Source organism: Cibotium barometz, chromosome 23, assembly GCF_041138505.1.
Source record: "Cibotium barometz isolate CiBa-2024 chromosome 23, ASM4113850v1, whole genome shotgun sequence".
NCBI lineage: Eukaryota > Viridiplantae > Streptophyta > Polypodiopsida > Cyatheales > Cibotiaceae > Cibotium > Cibotium barometz.
In genome coordinates, this window is record NC_141068.1 from 18,862,988 (window position 1) to 18,890,639 (window position 27,652).

Sequence of the window (27,652 nt, forward strand, 5' to 3'; positions counted from 1 at the left end):
GCATGACTGTGAATTCATAATGCCCATACCGACGAGTATTGAAAGCTGTCTTTGGGATATCTTGTTCCTTGATTCTGATCTGGTAATGCCAGGATTTGAGATCTATTTTTGTGAACATTTGGGTTCCAATTAACCGATCCTGAAGTTCGTCAATCCTAGGGATAGGATACTTATTTTTTATTGTTAACTGATTTAATCCTCTGTAATCAATACAAAGTCTTAACGTTCCATCTTTCTTTTTTTGAAAGAGAACAAGCGCACTCCAAGGGTGAATGTTGCCTTAACTACTCCTCAAGTTCTATGGCTTCTGGAACTGGCATTTTGTATGCACGTTGGGCTACTGGCTGAGGTCCAGGGGTTAGTTCTATCTTATGATCTACTTCAGGAGTCGGAGGCATCTCAGTCAGCTCTTATGGGAATACATCAGCATACTCACTTAGCCATTCTGGTCCGTAGCCTTGCATTTTCTGTCTACTGGATTCATTTTAACGACATAGACAGTTTGCCTCTTTCTGAGTCCTTTCAACAATTAAGAAGCTTTGACTAATTGTAGAACTGGGGATCCAAAAATTCAAGTTCTTTGGACTTGATTCCTGTGTAGGTCAAGGAAAGAAATGGTTCCATTGTGACAGTGAATGTTAGCCTGATTCTTATGGAGCCAATCCATTCCAAGGATTCCACCATAGATTCCCAAGGGTAGGACTCTAAATTGGTAGTCTGTTATGTTTCCATCTAGATTAAACTGAATACGGTCTGTCTCATGGTGTGTGAAAAGAATCTTCCCACTCACCAATTCTACTTGCATAGGTTTCCCTGTTTTTTGATCTGGGACTAACTTATGCAAGCATCCAGGGGAAATAAAAGAATGTGTACTGCCTAAAAGAATGTGTACTGCCTAAATCAAAATGTGGTAGACGATGCGCTCAGTAGGAAAGCCTCCTTGCTTGCGCAATAACATTGGTGTCAAATTCATTGATCAGTGAAGCAAGAGAGAGAAGATCATGCAGGACAGATTCTTTGCCCCCATTGCTACCCTACTGATGCAGGAAAGTAAGACTTCTCAGGAAATGAGTCGAGTTATTGGGTACAAATTGGATGAAGGATGCATGTATTACAACAATCGGCTATGCATTCCTAATGATGAGGAAACAAAGGGAAAATTTCTGAGGGAAGCTTGACATCCAGGGTTCATAAAGACCTACATCTCTGTAAAGAAGAGCTTCTTCTGGCGAGGACTCAAAAGGGATGTACTCAATCATGTACGTTAGTGCTTAACATGTCAAAGAGTCAAGGCAGAAAGGGTTAAAATGCTAGGTAAGCTGCATCCCTTGGACATTCCACAGATGAAGTAGGAATGTATCAGTATGGATTTTGTTACTAGATTACCGTTAGTGCAATCAGGTTACAACTCCATTCTTGTGGTAGTTGACAGATTAACCAAGGTTACCCATTTGATTCCAGTAAAAGAAACCTACTCTATAGTGGATGTTGCCAGAGTCTTCCTTAATGAGATTTTCAGGCTGCATGGCTTACCCCAAAGAATAGTGAGCGACAGAGATTCTAAGTTCACATCAAGGTTCTGGACTGCATTCTTCGAAGCAGTAGAAACTTCCTTAGATCTTAGTACACCTTATCATCCAGAGACAGATGGTCAGACTAAAAGAGAAAACCAAGTAATTGAAGATATTCTTCGGTCATGCTGTGGGGCAGAGAGCCCAAGAAGCGGTTAAGCTACTTACATCTAGTGGAGTTTGCTTACAATGTCTCTTATCACCGAAGTATTGGGATTACCCCATTCAAAGCTCTGTATGGACAAGATTGCCTCACACCATTAACTTGGTTTGACCCATTGATTAGGGTCGAGATGTCCAGACAGATGCTTAATGATATGGAGCAGCAAATGTAGGCAATCTGCAAGATATCAAGGCTGCCCATGATAGATAAAAGCAGTATGCTGACAAGAAGAGATCGGAGAGAGTGTTTGAAGAAGTAGATATGGTTTTCATTCGTATACGACCCAAGAGAAGTTCTTTATCTCTAGGGAATATCAAAAAGTTATCTCCAAGATACTGTGGGCCGTACGCCATCACTAAGAAAATAGGAGATCTAGCTTATAAACTTCTTTTGCCTCCCCATCTCAAAGTACATAATGTATTCCATGTCAGTTTACTTAAAAAGTATGTACCCAACCCGAGTCATGTGTTAGGATGATGAATAGTTGACTTCCTCGACTCAAGGCCAGATGGTACTCCAACCTGAAGAAATCCTTGATGTTCGGGAGAAGGTTCGCTCAGGAACAGAGTCCTCATAGAATTTTTGGAAGTGGTCAAGTGGAAGTTCTACCCTTTAGAGGATGCCACTTGGGAGAAAGAAAAAAAGTTGGTAAAGGATTACCCCCACTTTGCGAGATGAGAACATCTCGCGTTTTTCAAGTGGGAGAGGATGTAAGGTTCCTCCTCAACCCTAAAAGATGTATAAGCTCTCATCTCAGTCCCCTGTAATCATCCCCTTTTGCAGAATGCAAGAAAACATTGTTTGACCTAGAGAGAGATAATACAAAATTGAGATATTTTTGGATACAAAGTTTCTCCTAATATCTAAGATGAATTTCCCTAAAACAAAAGTTCAAAAAGAATTTTCCAATGTGCATTAGAAATTAATTGAATATATGTATTAAAGACCTTCACCTAAGGGTCCACATTTTTAGAAATTTTTGACTAAGGTCCAAATAAGGTTCTAAAGGGCTAATAGGATTAATCCAAGTGTTGGGGGATGACCAAAATACAAAAAATAAAAGAAAATATCCCAAAAATGAGTAAATGCTCACATAAGATAAAGAGTTGACCAAGTACTGGGTTTATTAGTTAAAAATTAAGGTTTATTAGTTAAAAAAATCTAATTTGACACCTCAGTAAGGAGGGAAAGGGCTCATGAAGGAGGTGCCTTTTTTTCATCATTACCTTGCATTTTTTATTAAAAAAAGAGGATATTTCATCTCTCCTCTCTCCTCCTTCAAACTGGATCAAAAAGTGAGCTAAACTGGTCCAAAACTTGTCCAAAATGGATCAAACTGAAGCTGGAAGCCTCTAGAACCCAGTTGGACTTGGTTAGTGGCCTCCCTCACCTATAAATAGACCCTCATTCCTTTGTATTTTTATCTTTGTGTATTTACATGCCAGTATTATCTTCATTTTAGTGTAATTCTATTATCCCTCTATTTTACCTCTACTTTGGGAAGCTTTGGAGCTTCACAAATCTCTATCCTCTGTTGGAGATTACCATCCCCATCTTGGTGGCCAAGCTTGCTTTATGGGCTTCACTTCTTTGTCAAAGAATCAAGCCAAAAATCAAGGGTAAGCCTTAATCCATAGTGTTTTTCTATCTTTCTCAATGGTTATCTTCTTCCCAACCCCTCTAATGCTTGGGAAGCTTTTTAATCAATGGTTTTTTCTTGAAATCAAGCTTTTTCATGATTCATAATGTTTAAAGGTTTAATGCTAATTTTTATGCTTAATTATAATATTTTTTATTAGTAAATCTCTCCTTTTGAAAGATTAATTATCTTTATGGTTAGATCCTTGTTAGAAGGATGGATCTTAATGATAATCTCATTATCTTAATCAAAACTCCAGGCTTGATAAGCTAGAGAAGTAGATTAAATATTTTTATGATTTTAATCTAGTTAAAAATAATGATTAATTCTTTTAAGCTTGTTTATGATTAAGAAAAATGATATTAATTCATTTTAAGTTGAAAAGAGAGTTATGCTAACATTTTTACAAGTATTTTTACATAGGAATGATGAATGGATATTTTAAAGAATAACCAAGAGATTTAATCCTATAATTATGCTTATAATTATGATTATAATTATGTTATGTATGCATAAATAAATTTTTATTTTAAAAGAGGAATTTACACCACATTTCATAGTTATGAGTATTTATTTAAGATTAGAAAATTGAACATCTCAGAAATTGCAGCGAAGCTATGGCAAAATTTTCCAGAAAAAAGATGAATCTTATTTTTATGCATAAATTTAATAAAGCAAAAAGAGGAATTCCCATCATATTCTAGGAATAGATATTTTTATGCTAAAAGAATGATTTTTGTCATATTTATGGAAAATACTTTTATAGTATTTATGCATAATTGTTTAAATAGAGAAAAGAGGATTTTTTGTTATATTTATTTTTATATATGTACATGCATAAAAATTTAGAAGCAAAAAGAGGAAATCCCGTGATATTCTAGATACAAATATTTTAAATATTAAAAGAGGAATTGTTGGCATATTTCAAATATGGGCATTTTTATTTATTTAAAAGAGAAATTTTCATCGTACTTTTATTAGAAAATGTATAAATTAATTTTGGTGTTAAAAGAGAAGGTTTCACCATAATTTCATGTAGAAAATTATGGTATATTAATGTTGAGGATCAAAATGGAGAAAAGAATATTTTAAAATATTTCTATGTGAATAAATCAATAAAATGATGTATGCATATTCACAAATGGATTATTACAAAAAGAGTTATCTTTATAAAATTCCATCATTCTCGACTAGAACTATTTATAATTCTATTGTGACTAGGAAGGAATAAATTTTCATGAAATTTTCCCTTACGATTGGAAATCACTGTTAATTTATCAGATAAATAGAAGAAAAATCCTTAAGAATCAAAGCTAGGATTAAATCCGAGTAATTTATGGTTAGACCACGACCACGTGAGAATGGTGGGCCAGTAAGATGCTTGCCCATCTCTCGAATCAAAAATTAAGCAAAACCTTGTGGACCATTCCCATTTCTTCAGTACGAAGAATGGATTTAGAGAAGTTTTCTCTAAGACCCGAAATCGACGAAAAATAAGTTAAAACCTTGTAATATTTTCATAGAATTTTGAAAGATTCACCTGCTAAAGATATACATAAGGTTCTCATTGAAGGCTAAAAGACCATTTTGATGGCCTATATTTAGCTTGACCTACGTCCGATGAATTAATTAATGGCTATGCCCAAGGTTTTACCTTAGGAAGACATATATCTTACCAAAGTCTTTCTTTTAAAACTTTTGTATTCTATCTCTCTCCCTCCTTTCCTTCACCTGCACACCTCTCCCTCCTTCCCTCCTTCCCTCCACCTGCACCTCTTTCTCTCTCTCTCTCTCTCCCCCCCTCACTCCCTATGTTGCATTGTCTTATTTATAACACTTCAAGGCAGTTAGAAAAATCTCGAACAATCCGCACTGGTCCCACACTAACCTTTTGGGAAAAAATTTTGCACCAGTGTAGGAAAAAATTTTGCACCTTTGAACGCTGCCTTCTACTAAGGCTTCGATTGCTTCCCCAACTAATTAATAAAAAAAACTATTTTTGGCCCCAATAAATATTATTGAGAGCTTGACCTAGATCTTCCTTGTAACATTTCGAAGCCTAATTAATATGGTATTTGATATTCCATGATTCGAACGACATTTAGCAAATTAGTATAATCTATCTTACTAAGCAATTTTATGAGTACACACAAGGGGTGCACACCAACAGAAACCCAGGTATAGCTTGCATGGCTTCGAAACTGAGGCCGGTGCGCCTCTCGGCTTTCTACAGCGGTCTACGGAGCAAAAGTCCGTGGTCGAATGCTGTAACCCATGGTCAGATGGTGCTACAAACAGTCATTCTGTGACAAGTTAGGGTTTTTTTTCCTGTAAATGTCAAGGCCTTTTTCTTTTTCTTTTTTCTGGCGCTTGCAGAACCAACATGGCGATCATACTCCACTGGTGCCTTGGACTATGGCAGCAAGCAAGTAAGCTCATTCCTCTCCTAGTCTTTTACCTTTCTAAAAATCTACAATTGCTTAAGAAGATTAACACATTCTACCTTAAATGTCACCGATTGGGAGAGGCGTAGTGTAGAGGAAGCATTCATTATCCTGGAATAGATTGCTGCGGTACTTCTGTCAACAAATTTATTTGCTTTTTTTTGAATTGCAACGAAAAAGGAAGTTCCAGCATATGCCAATGTGTGCATAATTCTCAAGAAAGAGGTGGGAGTTCATTGATCATGCCGATAATTGTAAAATGCGGTCCATGTTTGTAGCTTGTCAAAGACTCCCTGAGCATTTACAAGTGATCCACTTTGAGCATCCATGTCAACCAAGCTGTTGCCAAAATGCTTCTTTGTAATCTCCTAGGCCCAGTTCTAGGCTGGAATCCCTGCTTCCAAAACTCCTCCTTTTATGCTGGTTATGCAGGATGACTCCATTGATTACCACTTCGTAATGACCTGATCCCCAACAGCCTTTCATTTCTGTCCAAGGTGTACACTTCGGACGTTTTACCAGCTGGTCAATACTAGTGCCACCTATTTAAAAGAGGTATGCAGATGAAGTGACAGCTCCAATGCTGCTGCTGATGATAGGAAGCAGACCCACCAGTGCCTATATAGCCGGTACATGCGGTGCAGCAAAGAGGTAGTGTATCATGCAGGAGTGGAGCAAGATGAGATGAGTGCTGCACAGGTGGCAGGTTGGTCGAGCTGAGCACAATTATGGTGGGAAAGAGGCTTTAGCGGGCGCTGCTCTGGTGGTGCAACAATGGTGTAGTGGCATTACATTGGAGTTTGTGATGGGTGGCACAAGGTGGTGCTTCCAGCAGCACAGAGGGTGGAGAAGTGGACGGCTCAATGACAGAGTGTGGGAGCTGCCGTTGCAATGGTGATGCAGGGCAGCACTGGTGGTAGAGTGGCAGTGGTAGTAGAAAGGGAATCTTCACTTTGTGTCCAGACATGATGATGGAGAGCCCTTATGAAGTGGGGTTGGCCATGCACGTCACTTACCACCTTGCAGGTGGGTGAGTGTCAGGTGGCACACTTGGCATGGCTGCTCACTCCTATGTGGCCATGTATGTGGGCAGTCCACATTAATTTTAATGAGTTGGGTGCCCAATTTATTAGGTGTCTGCCCACTCATTAATGAGTGTGTGAACCTGCAAGTTAAAATCAACGTAAAAACAGACCCAATTATGAAATGAGGGTGAAAACCATATTTTACCAAACAAAGACTTGTTATATTCAGACAAGGCAAACACAAATGTCCATTAGCGGTGGTCCCGGACCTTGATGGGCATTTCATGGGTGGTCAAAACTAAACAAAAGCCAATGCACAACATTTCTATACATCAAACAAAATAAAAAAGTAAATGCACATGTTGTAGTTGACAATTTTCCACCCTCAAAAGCTTGTACATTCATATCTAGACTTAGACAAGGGCAGTAACAAGCACCTGAGTGCCTCTCAAAGTCTAGCCCAACTCATCAATGGATTTACATAAAACCAATAATCATGGGATTATGTCTAGCCGGTGACATCCCATGGGCTTCTAAAGAGTTGTCTGCAATCGAAAGCTTCCAAGTATGCTTCAAGGAGTCGTGTGTGGATAGTTTTTGAATTTCACAAGGTATCTCCTTTGCAGTAGGTTACTTGCAAAGCTTTTGTTCCTTATTGAAAACAATTTGTTCCGGTTGTAACATCTCTTCAAGCTCATCCACTTTTGTTGGATATTGGGTCCATAGGTCATCCACCCTTGTAAGCTCATCCACTCGGAAAGGCCACCTTGTGGTAAAAACCACCGATCGTTTGCAATGCATGTACAACACCTTGTGGGCCATCAAAGAAATCATGGGAGCTCTTGATGTCAACCACAACATGTGCATTTATTTTTTTATTTTGTTTGACAATCTTCCACCCTCAAAAGCTTGTACATTCATATCTATACTTAGGCTGCAGGCACGAGCAACAACAAGCACGTGAGTGCCTCTCAAAGTCTAGCCCAACTCATCAATGGATTTACATAAAACCAGTAATCATGGGATTACGTCTAGCCAGTGACGGCCCATGGCTTCTAAAGAGTTGTCTGCAATCGAAAGCTTCCAAATATGCTTCAAGGAGTCGTGCGTGATCCTTGAAGTAGTCCTAGTCCATCCTTATAGCGTCAATGGGTGGATAGTTTTTGAATTTCACAAGGTATCTCCTTTTTGCAGTCGGTTACTTGCAAAGCTTTTGTTCCTTATTGAAAACAATATGTTCCAGTTGTAACGTCTCTTGAAGCTCATCCACTTCTGTTGGATATTGGGTCCATAGGTCATCCACCTTTGTAAGCTCATCCTAAGAAGAAGCCCGATTGAGACCATGAGAAACTGAAGGCTGAGAGGACCTGTAATGATTGTGGCGAGAAAGGCCACTATTGGAGAAATTGTCCCAACTGGATTGGGAAGAGTGCTGATTCTTCAGCTTCAGCTGCAAAGACTCCAACCTTTGTGCACTTGGAGATGTTGGACATTGATGCTTCATTTTCTTCGAGCGAGGAGGCAGTTGGCTTCACCGCCAAGGATAACTGGGAATGGATTCTTGATAGTGGTGCTTCCAGGCACACGACTCCTTCCCGTGACTTCTTTTAGGATCTTAAACGGCAGTTAGGTCGCATTTTTATTGGTGACAATTCCACCATACCGATTCACAGTGAGGGCCGGATGGAGATCATTCCCGATGGCAGAGGGGGGGAGCATTCCTCTCATGTTCTTTACGTCCCTGCACTTGGTTTTCATTTGTTGTTAGTGCACGAGGTTTGCAAGACTGGCTTCCGGGTGGAGTTTGAGGAGCATTCTGTTGCTCTACGGGACCGCGAGACTGGCCAGGTTGTTTGGGAAGGCGGAGTGGAGAATGGTATATACAAACTCTCAGCACTCTTCTCATTGACTGGTTCTTAGATTGGTGACTTGTGGCACTTCCGGTTTGGCCACTTGAATGTGGATGCACTGCGGCGAGCTTTCCGGGACCAGATGGTGGTTGGCTTGCCAGATGTTGGCAGCAGGCAGGGACGCTGTAGTTCTTGCATTCGTGGTAAGCAGTACAGGGAATCTTTTCCGAAGCAGGCTTTCAGGCGGGCTTCGAAACCTTTGGAGTTGGTACACAACACTGACTTGTGTGGACCTATGCAGATGCCATCCTTGGGAGGTTCTTTGTATTTCATGCTGCTGCTTGATGATTGTAGCAGATTCACTTGGGTTTATTTTCTTTCACAGAAGGACCAAGCTTTTGCTCGGTTCAAGGAGTGGCATGTGATGGTGGAGAAAGAGTCTGGCTTGCAGATAAAGACTTTTAGGGCTGACAAAGGAGGAGAGTTTTCTTCCAATGCATTTGTGTGATTTTGTGCAGAACATGGCATCAAGCGGGAGCTGGCCAATACAAGTTCACCTTCAAAGAATGGAGTAGTTGAGTGTAAGAACAGGACTGTGGTGGAGATGGTGAGGACGATGCTAGAGCATCGTGATCTTCCTCGTCCACTTTGGGGAGAGGCTGTGGCTATGGCTGTCCATATCCTCAACCGTTCTCTGACGACTTCAGTTCCGAACATGACTCCCTTTGAGGCGTATTTTGGTAGGAAACCAGATGTCTCCCATTTCTGTGTGTTTGGGAGTGATGCATATGTTCACATTCCATCCAAAGAAGCAGAGGGGGAAGCTTGACTCAAAGTCCCAAAAGCTTGTCTTTGTGGGATATAACTCTCTTTCCAAGGGATATAGGTTGTATGATCCATAGAGGAACGAGGTCGTCGTCAGTAGAGATGTGGTTTTTGATGAGCATGCTCTAGTTTCCATTGTTGATGAGCCGCCACTTCTTGGAGACCCAGATGATTCTGATGATGATTCCCAGTCGATTGTTCCAGTTGAGGAGGTTGAGCCCACGGCTGGAGATGAGCCCCCGCAGTAGGAGGCGGCTCCGTGTTCTGTTCGAGTACCCAGGTGGTTGGTAGACACCCTTTGGGAGTCGGGTGTTACGGAGCTTCCCTCCGAATGGTTCACAGAGGACGGACCTTGAAGATCGCATAGAGTTCATGACAAAAGTCATTCAACGGAGCTTTTATAGGTAAACTATGCTTTGATGTCTCGTATCATGCGGGACAAAGAGCCCACTTCCGTCAAGGAAGCCCTTGCACAGGATACTTGGAGGAAAGCCATGCAGGTGGAACCGGATGCCATAGAGAAGAATAAGACTTGGGAGTTGGTTCCGAGGCCGTCGAAACGGTCTGTCATTGATGTCAAGTGAGTCTTTAAGACCAAGTATATGTCAGATGGGTCGGTGGACAAACACAAAGCCAGACTTGTGGCTAAGGGTTATGCTCAGCGGCCAGGCATCGACTATGAGGATACCTTTGCACCGATAGCGAGGATGACCACGATTCAGACCGTTCTTGCCCTTGCTTCTTCTTAGCGGTGGCCCGTATTTCAGATGGATGTGAAATCTGCGTTTCTTAATGGTGACCTGTAGGAGGAGGTGTATGTTGAGCAGCCTCTAGGCTTTGAGGTTCCAAGGTCAAAGGGAATGGTTTACAGGTTGCCGAAGGCCTTGTATGGTCTTAAGTAGGCTCCCACGGCTTGGAATCAGAAGATTGATTCCTTCTTTCTACGGATTGGATTTCAGAGATTGGTTGCAAATCCTAACTTATATCTCTTTCGGGAATGCGGCATGGTCACGTTGATCATCCTTTATGTGGATGACCTCATTCTCACTGGCTGTTATATGGAGGACATTGTAGTGACAAAGGTTGCTTTGTCAAAGGAGTTTGAGATGACCAATTTAGGCTTACTCCACTTCTTCTTGGGATTGGAGATTTGGCAGACCCAGAGGGGGTTCTTTGTCTCTCAGCAGCGGTATGTCCATGAGTTGCTTGAGGCCTTTGAGATGGAGAACTGCAAGCCTATCACGTCACCGATGGACCCGAACATAAAACTTACAGTTAATGATCCTTGTGAGCCAGTTGATGCCTCTCTGTACCGGAAGCTGGTTGGTTCATTTATCTGGTTGCTGAACACTAGATTGGACTTGAGCTTTCTTGTGGGGTTGTTGAGCTCGTTTATGCAGACGCCGTTGAAGTCTCATTGGGACGCAGGATTGCGGATCTTGCGATATCTGTAGGGTACGAAGGATCTTGGACTCTTCTACGCCACTGGAGGAGAAACGAAGGACCGAGTTTGACTCCAAGGTTGGAGTGACTTAGATTGGGGAGGAGATCCAGACACCAGGAGATCTACATCAGGCTATAGTTTTTCCCTCGGCTCAGGAGTTGTTTCATGGAGCAACAAGAGGTAGCCAACTATTGCCTTGTCGTCTACTACAGAGGCAGAGTACCGGGCTTCTTGTGTTGCTGCTTGCGAGGTTTTGTGACTGCAGAGGTTACTTGCCGAGATTGGGTTTCCATAGAAGGAGCCCACAGTCATCCAGTGCGATAACCAGAACTGTATCGCTATTGCTCGAAACCCGGTCTTCCATGCCCGGACCAAGCACATAGAGATACAATATCACTTTGTTCGTGAGAAGATCTTGGTTGGTGACATCTTGCTTCTTTATTGCTCGACGGAGGACAAACTAGCATACCTCTTCACAAAGTCTCTACCTCAGGCTATGCTCCGGTGGCACTCCAGCTCACTGGGGTTGGTTCCACATCCAGGAGTTGAGAGGGGGTGTTAGTAGTCATCTCCTGTCTGTACACTATGTCAGGGCCTCTGTTGTGGGTGTGCCCGCCCGTTTTAGGGTCTTCCCATTTTTCCTCACTCCGTATATTTTTCCTATTTTTTTGGAGGTGTGTATGGGCTGTTGGCTGCCTTCAGGAGCTGCCTGACTGCTTTGGTGCTACCCGACCACTCCATCTGTGCTGGCCAACTGGGTTTATTGTCACATGCACTCTGCACTCAGTGCATGGTGACAAATTGTCTCATCATCAGCAGTGCAACATTTGTACATTATTAGAACCCAGTAGGATGATATTTTCGTATGCGATGACCCCATTGTACATCCTCAGTCCAGGATAAGTCAGGCATGAGCTACGTAGGTCATTCCTCAGCCTTAGCGGGTCAGTCAGTCAGTCAAGTCCCTTAACCCACTTGGAGAGAATCATTCATGCATGTAGAGTGAGTAGAAGCCTTAGGATTTGCATCAGAAAGCACTCTGCATCTTGCATAATATGCATTCATATGCTTGTGCATCATTTAGAACATCCCAGAAGCCTTAGGGAATTTACTAGGATTTATCTGGTATTTTTTCCATATTTTATGGTATTTATTTAGCATTTAATGTCATTTATAAACATAAAGTTTATTAAATTATGACCAGCCAACTTGACCAACCCCTATCTAGTATAAATAGGCTTGCATAGGGCTTAGTCTTTCATTCAGTCTTCAGTGTGCTAAGAGCTTTCCTCCTCAGCCCTAGGAGTACCCTTGCCTTCAGCCCTAGACTAATCCAACAGCCTTAGAGCTTCTGCGTTTGCTTCTCCAGCCTTGAGAACCTACGCTTTTGCTTCCATCAGCCCTACCAGTCCAGCGCATCAGTTCAGTAGACCATTCAGCAGTTCTGCAGTCCCTACAGACCATAGGCGCAGCCATACAGTACATCCACAGGCCCAAAACAGCAAGCACCTCTGCGTTTTCTGCATAGATCACAGCCGGCCTCTGTTCAGTCCACTGCAGCCCTGCGTTTACAGTTCTACAGCAGACCAGCCTTGCGTTTTCAGTTCTACAACAGTCCTACAATGGTATTCAGCCCTGACCTGCGTTTGCAGATTCCTAGCAGTTTCAGCCTTGATTCATCAGTCTACATCAGTATCCAGCATTCAGTGCATCATCCAAGCATACACCAGTCATCTGGTAAAGGTATTCTATCATTCATAAGCATTTACAGCATTCTAACATAGCTTAGAACAGTCCACCGCCTTCCTTTCTCAGCCTCAGGTGTGCAGCCCTTCCTCATGCCCTTGGGAAGAGTGCATAGGCTCGAGATCAGTTCATTGAGGTGTTTCTACAGCCGTGTACAGTTCAGCCAGGCTTCTGATCCTCCGAGATCTTGCGTTTGGCTTATCTACAATCCACAATCATTCTCTCTAAAGTAATAAAGCAAATACTATCTCGTTATCGGGATAGGGGGCCCTTCAGTGGGTAATTCGGGACCCAATCTGGTGTACAGTTCTCATATCTCTCTCTCTCATATCTCTTTAAAGTTTGAAGTATTAAAGTGGATTGCCAAACTCACGAAACTCAGGATACAGAAGACGGTGTGAGCATTTGTGTGACAGGATCCTTCCAATACAAAGACTTCCGCTGCATATCACAGTTTATATTGGCCGATTGAGATTGTTGCTGGTCGTGAGCAGTTAGGCTGCTGTTGGTGTGTTTATGGGCTGGCCGACCATAGTGTATATTTTCCGGGATTTTATTGGTGTATATAGTAGAGTTACACAGCTTCTCTCTCTCTTTCATTTGGGTATTGCACTCTACAGCAGTTGTCTTCATTTCCGCTATGCATTTTGACAGGGACAGCAGCCCTCTCTGCTATCATTAGCGTTTTACTTCTGCTGTCATCAGCGTTTTACAGCAGCCCTACATCAGGCTTACATCGGCGCTTACATCAGGCTTACATTAGCACTATCATCTACGTTTTACATCAGCATACATCAGCACTTCATTTGCGTTTTACATTAGTAGACATCAGTGTTTACATGAGCCTATCATCAACGCTTACATCAGGGCTCACATCAGTGCTTACATCAGCATATCATCTGCGTTTGACCACAGCCCATGGGACAGCAGCCCCCTCTGCTATACATAGAGCATATCAGCATTTTTGCCCTCAGCTCTCACCATCGGGATAGCAGCCCACTCTTTGCCACATCACACCACTCGGGACGGCAACCCTCTCTGCTCCTCACCACCCTTCAGGTACGCAGCACCCGTGTTACCAAAGCTTGTACCACTCGGGACGGCAGCCCTCTCTGCTTCTCTCCACACCTCAGTTACGCAGCACCCTTGTCACCAGAGCTTTGCACTCTTCAGGTACGGAGCACCCTTGTCACCAGAGCCTGCACCCTTCAGGTACGGAGCACCCTTGTCACCAGAGCTTGCACCACCACCACCACTCGGGACGGCAGCCCTCTCTGCTCTTCATCTACCACCTCAGGTACAGTAGCACCCTTGTCATCAGAGCCTGCATCACCTCATCTTCCGTTGCCACTACCACCTTGGAGTGCCTCTGCATCCACCGACACAAGTCTTCGACACCGACCACCACTTGGAGTGCTTTGCCTCACATCGACGCGAGCCTTCGTCATCGACCGTGCTTCAGCTCCGACTTCATCTTTGCTTCTGCACTAGTCTTTCTTCTTAGTCACCTCATATCAGAGGACTCTTGTACATATTTGCACTCACCATTATATATATATATATTCTCACTCACATATTTCATGCTGTGTGGTTTTGCTCTGATCTCTTGTATATCTGGTCCTTTCGTCCTTTTGCCGTCACATGGTATCAGAGCTATTGTGAGCAAAGGGATTGAAGACCTCGAGAGCACACAACATGGATCGTCTATCTGCACTCCCGGAGGACCAATTCTTCTCACCAGAAGTTGATTCTCCAAACTCTAATCTGGACCACACAGGGAATGGGACTTCTTACTCAGTGGAGAGCCCCGTTTAAGATCTTACTTTGGGAGACGATCAACTCATGTACATCCACTCATCTTCACCACCTTCGTCCCGTTTAAAACTTCTGTAACACTCTTTCAATTGGGTCTGCATCTCGGTTGCAATCTGTTGAGATTCCAGGGTGTTTGGTTGCAGCTTTAGAGGTTGATATTAGTCTCTCTTTGGTCACATTGCATGATGCATCTTTAGGTACTGATGTCTGCCTTTCTTCATTTTTTTCCAAGATCAATTTAGAGACGATTAAAGATAGGTTGCTTTCTCTTCGGAGAACCACCGAGTATGCATGTGAACAGAATGTTATGGGCTTGTAGCCTTGCTTTATCGCCTCCTCATGTATGGTTGTGGCATCAATATTTCCATCACCAATACGTTTCAAAAGCTCATCTAACCCTTGTTTGAGGTACTGATAGAGAATGGAAGCATCTTTCATTACGGTGAAGACTAGAGGACTACATTCAATCACAGGTATAAACCCTATTAGCATGTCAAGCTTGCGTTGTAGGAAGGGAGTGCATGTATGAAGCCATTGCACGGCAGGGGACTTTCTAGCATGTCCCACAAGTACATGGCATAGCTTTTTACCAACGGATCACTATAATTTTGAGAGAGACTGAGAAGTGATCGAGAAACCCTTACTAGGTGAATGGAGTAAATTCTGTCAAGTAAGAGGTAGTGAAGGAGCATTAAAGCTTTGATGCAAGTCGTCCACTGAAGACATTCGGTCTGCAACTTAGACTCGATGATGGTGATGCAAGCATCGATGTGATCCTGTGAGAAAGAGGCCAGGCTGAGGATGTACCTAAGCATGGATGTGATCCTGTGAGAAAGAGGCCAGGTTGAGGATCTACCTAAGCTTTCCTTCCACTGGCTCCTCGTCTTCTCTGGTGAGCTCTATGAGGCATAGCTCAAGCTTCATAGTAGCGTCTAGCTGTAGACCTGCACTTGCATTGAGGCCAGGCTGAGGATCTGCCTAAGCTTTCCTTTCATTGGCTCCTCGTCTTCTTTGGTGAGCTCTATGAGGCATAGCTCAAGCTTCATAGCAGCATCTAGCCTGGCCTGAAAGCAAGTGCAGGTCTACAGTTAGACGTTGCTGTGAAGCTTGAGCTATGCCTCATAGAGCTCACCAGAGAAGACGAGGAGCCGGTGGAAGGAAAGCTTAGGCAGATCCTCAGCTTGGCATCTTTCTCACAGGATCACATCGATGCTTGCATCACTATCATCGAGTCTAAGTTGCAGAGCAAATGTCTTCAGTGGACGACTTGCATCAAAGCTTTAATACTCCTTCACTACCTCATACTTGACGGAATTTACTCCATTCACTTGGTAAGGGTTTCTCGATCACTTCTCAGTCTCTCTCAAAATTGTAGTGATCCGTTGGTAAAAAGCTATGCCATGTACTTGTGGGACGTGTTGGAAAGTCCCTTGCCATGAAATGGCTTCATATATGCATTCCCTCTCCTACAACGCAGGCTTGACATGGTGATAGGGTTTGTACCTATGATTGAATGTAGCCCTGTGGTCTTCACCGTCATGAATCTTTTAATGAAAGATGCTTCCATTCTCTATCAGTACCTTAGACAAGGGTTAGATGAGCTTTTGAAAGGTATTGGTGATGGAAATATTGATGCCACAACCATACATGAGGAGGCGATAAAGCAAGGCTACAAGCCCATAACATTCTGCTCACATGTATACTCGGTGGTTTTCCAAAGAGAAAGCAGCCTATCTTTAATCGTCTCTGAATTGATTCAGGAAAAAAATGAAGAAAGGCAGACATCAGTACCTAAAGATGCATCATGCAATGTGACCAAAGAGGGACTGATATCAACCTCTAAAGATGCAACCAAACACCCTGGAATCTCAACAGGTTGCAACCGAGATGCATACCCCATTGAAAGAGTGTTGCAAAAGTTTAAAAATGTGGCAAATAACCTTGAGAAGATTGTGCAAGATACCCAGAAAAATCCCTTTTTATGGTTGGGAAAAATACTATTTTTTCACACCTCCTCTCAGGCCAAAAAGGGGACCATGAGAGAAGATGATGGATGCCAGGGTCCCACACTGACACTGGCAAAAGGAATGTCTCTCCCTTTGGAAACAAAATCTGATAAAGTCAAAGAGGGCGATCATGATGGCGAAGGTGGTGAAGATGAGTGGATTTACATGAGTTGATGGTCTCCCAAAGTAAGATCTTGAACGGGGCTCCCCACTGAGTAAGAAGTCCCATTCCTTGTGTGGTCTAGATCAGAGTTTGGAGAATCAACTTGTGGTGAGAAGAATTGGTTCTCTGGGAGTGCAGGTAGACGATCCATGCTGTGTGCTCTCGAGGTCTTCAATCCCTTTGCTCACGATAGCTCTGATACCATGTGAGGGCAAAAGGACGAAAGGACTAGATGTACGAGAGATCAGAGCAAAACCACAAATGGTGAGTGAACATATGTACAAGAGCCCTTTGATGTGAGGTGACTCTGAGCAGAAAAAACCAGTGCAGAAGCAGAGATGATGTCAGAGTTGAAGCACGGTCGGTGATGAAGGCTCGCGTCGATGTGAGGCAAAGCACTCCGAGAGGTGGTCGTTGTCGAAAGCTCGCGTCGGTGGAAGCCGAGGCACTCTGAGGTGGTAGTGGCAGTTGAAGACGAGGTGATGCAGGCTTTGGTGACAAGGGTGTTGTAGTACCTAAGGTGGTAGATGAAGAGCAGAGAGGAATGCCGTCCCGAGTGGTGGTGGTGGTGCAAGCTTTGATGTAACATGCAGAAGCTTCGGGGGAGATCGGTAACTTCCATGCTCAGAAATCAGCACACTTGTCGCGACGAAATCAACGCACAAAACTGAATGTAGATGTGCAGAAAAATAGAGAGAGAGAGAGAGGGAGAAGAGGACACAGTATTTGGGTCTTGAATACCCTCTGTAGGGCCCCCATCGCGAATGGTGTATTTGCTTTTATTAGAATGATGCAAAACTTAAATAAAAGACTGAACCTGAACCTTCTTGGCTGAGGAGAATCCTCTGCCCTTGACCTTCAATCCTTCACCCCTTGTTAGCTTCTCCTTGGCTGTCCTGGCCCTTTGATTGGCTTCAGCACTTGGTGAAATATGAGATAGATGAAATGATTTATGTCTTGGGTATTTATACCCTCTACTGTATGCAATCGGCCAGCTACTAAAGAGCCTCACGACTAGGTTGAAGACAAAACAGGGTTAGGGTTAGGGTTTACAGAAATCAAACAGGCGTGGAAAAACCAAAAGAGAGGGAGTGAACACGACTGCTGTATATCTCAATGATTGAAAAGTGAAGTACAAGCCACATGATAGTGACCCCTAAAGGATAAGTGTTCACATGTCCGACCATAAATGTGCCGGGTGGACCAAAACACTTATAAACTGCATATAAGTGAAACTGAACTAAACTGGGGGAAAAAACCTCCACTAACTGAAGTAAAAAGTGCCCCAGTAACCTACTGATGATCACTAGCACTCCTCTGGGTGCATACACAGCATAAAACCCAACAAACCCCCCTGGAGTGATATGTGATCACTGTACATCATCCACCAAAAGGAAACAAATTCAAAGCATTGCGGAATGCTTCAAATTTCGGACGTGGTAATGCCTTGGTGAAGATGTCTGCCACATTCTGATCTGTAGGACAGTAGATCAGACTGATATCTCCTGCCTGGAGTCTCTCCCGAACAAAATGATAGTGAATCTCAATATGTTTCGTGCGAGCATGAAACACAGGATTTCTGGCCACAGCAATGGCACTCTGACTATCAGTAAAGATAGGTGTAGGCTCCTCCACTGAAATATCCATATCAGTCATAAGACGACGCAGCCAAACACACTCAACAGTAGTAGTGTAGGCTGCTCTGTATTCTGCCTCACAAGATGAAGTGGCCACTGTGGTCTGTTTCTTGCTTAGCCAAGAAATGCATGAAGCGCCAAGGAAGAAACAATTCCCACTAGTGGAATGTCTGGTATCAAAATCACCAGCCCAATCTGAATCACTGTAAGCGTGTAACTGCATGTCACCCCCCTCAGGATAAAGCAAACCAAGAGACGAGGTACCCTGCAAATAACGGAATACACGCTTCACAGCTTGCCAATGTGACAACCGTGGGCTGTGCATGAATCTGCTCAACTGAGAGACTGCATACTGAATATCTGGCCTTGTATTACACAAGTAAATGAGGCATCCAACAGCCTGAGCATATGTAGTGGCATCAAAGGAAACACTGTCATCTTGTAGTGACAGTTTCATCCCAGGCTCCATAGGAGTACTAATAGGCTTGCAATCCTGAAATTTAAACTTCTCCAGAAGTTTAGCAACATAACGTGATTGCAACAACCCAATGCCTCAGTTATCCTGCACAAACTGTATGCCCAAATAGTAATGTACAAGGCCCAAGTCAGACATGTCAAATGTCTGTTGCAGTATCTCCTTAAAAGCTGCAATTTTGTCATCATTTGATCCCATGAGCAAGAGATCATCCACATAAAGACTGATGACCAGCAGATCTGTCTCTTCTTTCTTCACATACAAAGTGGCCTCTGATGGACTGTTCACAAATCCCTGAGTGAGTAGAAAAGCATCTATTTTTGCATACCAAGCTCGTGGAGCTTGTTTCAAACCATACAAGGCCTTTTTCAGCCTGCATACTTTCCCCTCATGACCATGTTCTGCAAATCCCATGGGCTGAAATACATAAACTTCCTCCTCGAGGTCCCCATGTAGGAATGCAGTCTTTATGTCCAACTGGTGAACAACCCAACCACGATGTGCAGCCAATGCAATGACACACCTAAGTGTCGACATACGGGATGTAGGAGCAAATGTCTCCTCATAATCAATGCCCTTCTTCTGTGCATAGCCCTTTGCAACTAGACGGGCTTTGTACCTGTCAATGGATCCATCTGCATGTCTTTTCAACTTATAGACCCATTTAGTACCAATGGCTTTCTTGCCTTTGGGCAGATCAACCAAATCCCATGTTTGATTCTTTTTAATAGAATCAATCTCATCCTGCATGGCTTTGTTCCAATGCACATTATCTCGTGCATCCACAAATGAATCAGGCTCATCATCATCCTGTAAACTGGCTGCCATAACCAGATTCAAATCCATGATGTGTGCATGCTCATTGGTCCTTGTCTCCCTACGAGTACGACCAACAAGAGGACCCTCTAAATGGCTGTCCTGTAATGTCCTCAAATACCATCTAGGTATATGTCTGACCTGTGGTGCCTGCTGTCCCATATTTGGTTCAGCTTCTGGCTCATTTGGCTGCTGAATTTCTGCACCACCTACATCATTTGCTGGCTGTCCAGTACCCTCATGAGTTGGATCACCAACTGTGGAATGAAACTCCATGGGTAGTAGACCTTCAAACACATCATTTTCAGCCTGATTTGCCTCATAACCAGCCATGGATAATTCTGATTTTTCATTAAAAATCACATCCCGACTGATGAATATCTTCCTGGATAGTGGGTCATATAACCTGTAGCCCTTGCTCTCACGGCTATACCCAACAAAAATGCATTTTGTGGCTTTATCATCAAGCTTCCTCCTTAACTCTTTGGGTATGTGTGCATAAGCAAGACACCCAAAGATACGAAAATGCGATACAAAAGGCTTGCGGCCATGCCAAGCCTCAAAAGGAGTAATAGAAACCAATGCCTTTGTGGGACATCGATTTAAAATATGACAAGCACACATTACTGCTTCCACCCAAAAGATATGTGGTAGTCTTTTTGCCTTTAGCATACATCTGGCCATCTCCATGAGTGACCGATTTTTCCTTTCTGCAACCCCATTCTGCTGTGGAGTGTAAGGAGTAGTATATTGATGTTTTATACCTCTACTCCCAAGAAAGGAATTCAGCACATGTGACATATATTCCCCCTCTCGGTCAGAACGGAGAGTCTTCACCTTGCATCCTGACTCTGTCTCAGCAAGTGCTACAAAGGCCAAAAATGCATCATATACCTGTGATTTCTGTGTCAAAGGATAGACCCAGCATATACGAGAGAAGTCATCAATAAATGTTGCAAAATAAAAGCAACCACCTAATGACTTCGTCTGCATGGGACCACAAAGATCACTGTGTATAAGTTGCAACTTTGCAGTTGCTCTTAGAGCCTGATCACGTGGGAAGGAAAACCTGTGCATTTTTCCCAAAATACATCCTTCACAAATGTGATCTGGAGGCTTCTCCATGAGAGGTAGATCTGTAAACATATTATGTCGCTGCATAAGCATAAGACTACCAAAATTTACATGCCCCATGCGAGCATGCCATAACTCCGCATCAACCATAGCTGGAGTAAGAGTGAATGCATGATAAGCAGACTGATCCACTGGCTGAAATGCATCCAACTCATAAAGTCCATGACATAATGTACCAGTAAGCATCAAGGTCAAGGCATTTGCTTTGTCTCTGACCATGCATTTATCATCATCAAAGTGGACTTGCATTCCACAATGTGCTAAAGAAGAAATGGACAACAAATTCTTCTTTATCCCTGGTACATATAAGGCATCTGTAAGGCGGAGAATGGAGCCATCAATGGCTGTAAGCTGAATCTCCCCAATGCCACACACTGGATATGAAGCATTGTTGGCACACTGAACAGTTTTGCCAACAGGGGCAGGGCCAACATGACTAAACAAATCCCTGCGAGATGTGATATGCTTTGAGGCACCCCTATCAAAATACCAAGTACATGCATGCTCTGTCAAACTGAGTGCCTGTGAAGACCAAGAGGCATCATAGCTGCATGTAAAAAAACAGTAATCCCTGTCCTCAACAAAAGAAGCAGTCTCTGGAGGAGCTTTAGGAGCATCATTAACAGACATCCTAGCTTCCTTTGCCTTCTCTTTGGCAATCCTCTTCCTACATTCCGTGATGTAGTGACCTGGCTTCTTACAGTAATGACATTTGCCCTTCTTCTTGGGCTGTCCATCACCTTTCTTGGTATCCTGTGAAGAACCACCATCACCTGAATTTTGATTTGCACTCTTTGGCTGAGATTTCCCTTTCCCCTTTTGACCTGTAGTAAATGCTTGTTCAGCATTTGTGTTCATATTCATATTCTTCCTCATTTGCTCCTCTTGTAGTAAGAGAGCAACAAGTTCCTGATACTTGAGGGGTTCAACAGCATTCCTCATGCTGAGGTTCAAAGAGGTATGGAAAGCCAAGTAAGATCTTGGCAAAGAGTGCAAGATGGTGGACACAAGCTGTGTCTCAGGAATAATCTCATCCACATTGATGAGTTGCTCTCTCAAATCCTGCAGCTTGTTCAAGTGGCTAGACATATCATCTCCTTCATTCATTTTCTGATTTTCCAGCTCTCTTTTCAAAAATGAGATCCTAGCCTCATTACGAGCAGCATACATCTGCTCCAAAGTCACCCATGCATTCTGTGAAGAGCCAGCTGAACGAATATGAGGTATAATGGACCTCTGAACTGACAATGCAATGAGTGACAAAGCTTGTGCATCCCTGGCATCCCATGTCTTTTGAGCATTTGTTCTCTGAACAGGCAATGGCTGTCCTGGAGCCTGTACCTGTTGTCCTCGTCCACGAGCACCCCCTTGAGGAGGAGTCTCTGGAGCCAATGGACCTGGATGTGGTTCATCACCACTAACAAAATCCCAAAGACCTTTTGCCACAAGCACATTTTTCAGCATAAAACTCCACAAGGAGTAGTTCGTGCCATCCAATTTGTCTTCCTTAGACAAATATGTGAATACATCACTTTGCTGTTGATTTGCCATTATGCTTTACGCACAATGTTGTACCTGTTTACCAAAAAAACCCAATAGCAAAAACCTTGATAACAACTGTACTCCACTGAATACAGTTCACCCAAATCTGCCTGCACTCTCAATCCTCTGAATGTGCAGCTCAATGCACCAATGACTGAGTAGAGCAGCAAATGGCGTACACAATGCCAAAATGCCCCAAAAATGCCCAAATTGGCTGCACCCAAACTGTGCAAAAAACCTGTATATTTTCTTGCTAGAAAAACTGCCTGTTGTGCCTGTATATTTTTCACAGAGAAAAATAAGAATGCCCAAAACTCAAAACCTGTAATGCTTACCAGCTGAGATTAATACGTATGAGTTGATTGTTGTACTCGTAGACTGTTGTACTGTGCAGGTACTGTACGAAAGCAGTCCTCTGTAAGCAAGCAGGTACAGTACGGATACTGAGGCAACCACAGTACTGTGCAGGTACAGTCGGCACTGAAGGTGGCACTCACAATAGTTGTAGGCGACGACTGACTAATGCAGTACCCGACTGAAGGCGACCAGGTACGGGCAGCAGGCGCAGAGTATATCTGACGGCGCACAGGTGTACGGGCTGAAGGCCAACTGGAGGTGACTAAACACGGGCAGGTGGCGCAGACTGACTGGTACACAAGCTTCGACTGAAGGCGACGTGTAGTACTGTACTGATGGCGCAGTCGGCGAACTTGTACGGAACCTGCAGTGTACCTGCTGAAGGCTGCGCAGGCTTTGTACGGGCAGGTACAGTTGTACGGGCAGCAGCTATACAGAGCTTCAATGCTCTGTTGAAGGCGTCGCAGGATGTGTACGGGCAGGTAGTGTAGAGCTTCAAGGCTCTGATACCAATTGAAGACAAAACAGGGTTAGGGTTAGGGTTTACAGAAATCAAACAGGCGTGCAAAAACCAAAAGAGAGGGAGTGAACACGACTGCTGTATATCTCAATGATTGAAAAGTGAAGTACAAGCCACATGATAGTGACCCCTAAAGGATAAGTGTTCACATGTCCGGCCATAAATGTGCCGGGTGGACCAAAACACTTATAAACTGCATATAAGTGAAACTGAACTAAACTGGGGAAAAAACCTCCACTAACTGAAGTAAAAAGTGCCCCAGTAACCTACTGATGATCACTAGCACTCCTCTGGGTGCATACACAGCATAAAACCCAACATAGGTCTTTGGAAAAAGTGTAAATAAATGGTTTCACACCATTCAATGGGCTGGCCATCTTGCGCATGAACCAAGAACAGTACCCCTGACTGCTGGACAGTCCTGCGCAAGGGTACTGTACTGCTGGGCAGCCTGTGTGGGCTGTCCCACACTTGGCCGACAGCCATTCTAGGCCTTGTTGCCCAGTCGGCTGGCTGTCCCAAGGCCCTAAGGCTGGCTGATAGCCCCTTCCAGCCCATCACATGGCTGGTGGGCACAGCCGGGGCCCTCCTGGCCCCTTGGGGGTGGGACTCCACCTCCCCTATGCCCACATCAATGGTCTTGTGGTAGCCCTATAGGTTGGCCCCATCTCTACATGCAAAACCCAACATGCCTACACAGATGTCTGGCATCTGGTCGCCGACCAAAGACACAGAGCACCTGACATCATTCCAGAGGGAGACTCACAGCACGGACTGGCATTGTTTCATGTGCAAGACAATGCACACTTGACCTTGGACGCATGTGCAGGACAATGCACACCTGACCTCGGATGACTGGAATGGAACCCTGGCTGACTCGTCCCGGACTGGGCTCACATGGGACCAGTTTTCCATCCCAGGTCCTGCACCTTCTGTACAGATATGTCTACGTGGCATCCAAGTGCGGGATGCACGTGACATCTGATGACAAGGGTGCTACAAGACCTGAGGCATGCAGGCTCTAGCGACAAGGGTGCTGCATACTTGAAGGGTGCAAGCTTTGGTGACAAGGGTGCTACGTACCTGAGGGGTGCAAACTCTGGTGACAAGGGTGCTGCGTACCTGAAGTGTGGTGAGGAGTAGAGAGGGCTGCCATCTCGAGTAGTGCAAGCTCTGGTGACACGGGTGCTGCGTACATGAGGTGGTAAGGAGCAGAGAGGGGTGCCGTCCCGAGTGGTGCAAGCTCTGGTGACATGGGTGCTGCGTACCTGAGGTGGTAAGGAGCAGAGAGGGGTGCCGTCCCGAGTGGTGCAAGCTCTGGTGACACGGGTACTGCGTACCTGATGCCGTCCCGATGGTGAAGATAAGCAGAGAGTGGGCTGCCATCCCGATGGTATGATGTAGCAGAGAGTGGGCTGCTGTCTCGATGGTGAGAGCTGAAGAAAAATGCTGAAGTGCTCTATGTATAGAAGAGAGGGGTGCTGTTCCATGAACTGTGGAGAAAACGCTGATATGCTGATGTAAGCACTGATGTAAGCCCTGAGGTAAGCGCTGATGATAGGATGATGTAACGCTGATGTAAGCTCTAATGATAGGCTGACGTAAACCTTGATGTAAGCGCTGAATGTAGCAGATGTAACAGCTGATGTTAGCGCTGAACGTAGCAGAGAGGCCTGCTGTCCCATGGTGTGGCCTATAGCAGAAAGAAAGAAAGATTTTATTAACGTCTTCCAAAAGACCGAACTCGGCCTGTCCCGTGATGTGGCCAAAAGAGAAAACGCTGATGTGCTGTCCTGTCATGTGAGGGTGATGAAGCTATGTGATGTAGATCCCGACAGAAGCAGCAGCAACAGCAGATGGTGTGGTACCGGATATGATCAATGATGTGGTACATCGATGAAGAATGATAGGCAAGGCTATATATACTGAGGGGGGGGTGCTGGTCGGTCAGCCTAATGGGTGTAGGCCAACAGCCAACAGCCAAGACAAAAGACAAAAAAACCCCAAATAAAATCAAAATAACCCAAAAAAATCCCTTTTTAGGGCTTAGAAAAATACTGTACAAATATGTACCAGAGCCCTTTGATATTAGGTGACTCTGAGAAGAAAGACCAGTGCAGAAGCAGAGATGATGTCGGAGCTGAAGCACACGGTCGATGACGAAGGCTCGTGTCGATGTGAGGCAGAGCACTCCGAGAGGTGGTCGGTGTCGAAGGCTCGTGTTGGTGGATGCAGAGGCTCTCTGAGGTGGTAGTGGCAGCGGAAGATGAGGTGATGCAGGCTCTGATGACAAGGGTGCTGCTGTACCTGAGGTGGTAGATGAAGAGCAGAGAGGGCTGCCGTCCTGAGTGATGGTGGTGGTGCAAGCTCTGGTGACAAGGGTGCTGCGTACCTGAAGGGTGGTGAGGAGCAGAGGGGTCCTGAGTGGTGCAAGCTTTGGTGACACGGGTGCTGCGTACTTGATGGGTGCAAACTCTGATGACAAGGGTGCTGCGTACCTGAAGTGGTAAGGAGTAGAGAGGGCTGCTGTCCCCCCGAGTGGTGCAAGCTTTGGTGACACAGGTGTTGCGATGTCGATGGTGAAGCTAAGCAGAGAGTGCTGTCGTCCTGATGGTGTGATGTAGCAGAGAGTGGGTTGCTTTCCCGATGGTGAGAGCTGAAGCAAAAACGTTGTTATGCTCTATGTTAGACATCATCATCTCCTTGTTGCTGGCTTCTTGTTTGGTGTCCTATTTTAGCCTCTGGGGCTGACCATGTTAGCTAGAGGGGCTGGTCACCCCTCACATATTTTTCCCCTATTTATCCCCATTTTATGGAGTCTTGGGCACTTTTTATCCTAGTCGTGGAGGATTTCTTCCCTAGTCGTGAGCTGGTTGGCTGCCTACTTCATGGCATATATATAGCTAGCATACCCTCACTCCTTTTTCATTGCTTAGCATTGTTTGCTGCAGTCCCTCACATACGAGGTCTTCTTCCCCTCTTGCTTGGGACATGTATTCTTGGTTGATGATATTGCGAGCAGGTCTATACCTGTGTTTCCTCTCCATCTCTCTCTCTCACTCTCTCATCTGTGTTTCCACTTTCCCTTCTTCCGCTGTGCATTCTATCATGGTATCAAAGCACCGGTGAAGATCAGTGTTGGATGCTCCCTCCTCTCCCTCCTGAGGTGGTCAGATCTGCGTTTTTCAGCAAGTGGATAGAACTGCGTTTTTTTTCCCCACAGGTTGGTACTGGTCGCGTGCCTCTTCTAGGCGCTTCTCCATTGCAGCCCCATCGTCTTCCTTCATCGGTTTGACCTCTGAGAACCCCTTTCACACCTGTTTTCTGTTCTGTTTTCAGGGCTACAGCACCTAGAGTGCTGCGTTTTTCTACAGGTGGTTGTCATCAGTAGATTGCAGTGTTTTTCAGCATCTACCACCCTTTGTAGTGTGAGCCGCATGTTCTATGCAGGACAGTAGCATTTGAGGACTTAGTGGTACCATATCTCTTCTGCTTTTCCAGATTCAGCCCTATCTATTGCCCCGAATACCTTTGCTTTTTCAGATTTGCAGCCATGGTTGCTGTGTTTTTCTGAACTGATCTTGCTGGTAGCTCTACCTTCACCTAGGCTTCTTTCGTTGGACCCAAAGGTACCTTCTCTTCAGTGTTTTTCCTCATATGAGGTGTGGAACCTGGTTGGCCTGAATTTTTAGGTTTGTAGTCCTTGTTTGGCTGCGTTTTCTTCTCCAGTGGACACAAATCACTTGCAGAAGGGGTTTTGTTTGGATTGTGGCTTTCGTGGTAGTTTGGTACTTGAGGAGGACACTGAATTTCTGATTTCAGTCAGCGTTTTGCTGATTTTGGGGCATCTATACCTGTGTTTTGTTCCTGGCCCTTTCATAGTTACCTGGTTTCTTCATGTTCCTTGCCTTCTGTTGGCAATGGAGTGTTGTTTTTTGTTGCACAGCAGTGTTTTGGCTGCGTTTTGCTTCCCAAAGGAGTTTTCAACACTCTTAGGGGGCCCATCTCCAGCTACTTCACTTGAGGATCAGTTTCGGGTGCTGTTTTGTTTCTGTGGAGACTTTCTTTTGTGACAGAAGTTTACAGATTTTGGAGGAGAGTAGTGATCTTTTCAGAGATCCTCTACTCTCTTTTCAGAGATCTTGAGCAGAGTTTATTTTGTCCGAGCCTGTGTTCTTTGCAGTGTTTTGCAGAGTAAGGAGGGTGTTTTTTGCCTGTGAGGTGTGATCCTTTCACATGGATCATTTGTTTGTTGTTGATTCTTGGGATCTGATTCTACTTATGGAACAATCTTCTACTCTCAGTGATGCTTTTGAGGACCTTGTTACTACTGCAGTTTATATTCCTGCGTCCCTTCCTCATTGTGAAGAGTCTACCTCTATATCTCTTTGTGATGCTTCTGAGGATGCCCCTCCCCCTGCCAGTTCTGCATTTGGTTTGCTAAGGTGTGTAGGTTTGTTGTTTTGGAGGATGGATTTTT

At 44.3% G+C, this 27,652-nt stretch overlaps 1 protein-coding gene across 2 annotated transcripts in view; it reads left to right on the forward strand.

Annotated features, from left to right (window-relative positions):
- The first annotated feature begins 5,466 nt into the window (after positions 1-5,466).
- Positions 5,467-27,652, forward strand: part of LOC147625707 (putative 3-hydroxyisobutyryl-CoA hydrolase 2) — a 135,031-nt gene continuing 112,845 nt past the window's right edge. Inside the window, exons 1-2 of one of the 2 annotated variants that reach the window (XM_086817228.1) lie at positions 5,467-5,650; positions 5,750-5,802. In XM_086817228.1, coding sequence (XP_086673354.1) covers positions 5,563-5,650; positions 5,750-5,802 — 141 coding nt within the window. In that variant the 5' untranslated portion in view covers positions 5,467-5,562. The remainder of the gene's footprint in view (positions 5,651-5,749; positions 5,803-27,652) is intronic. The other variant, XM_086817227.1, reaches the window with a different exon arrangement.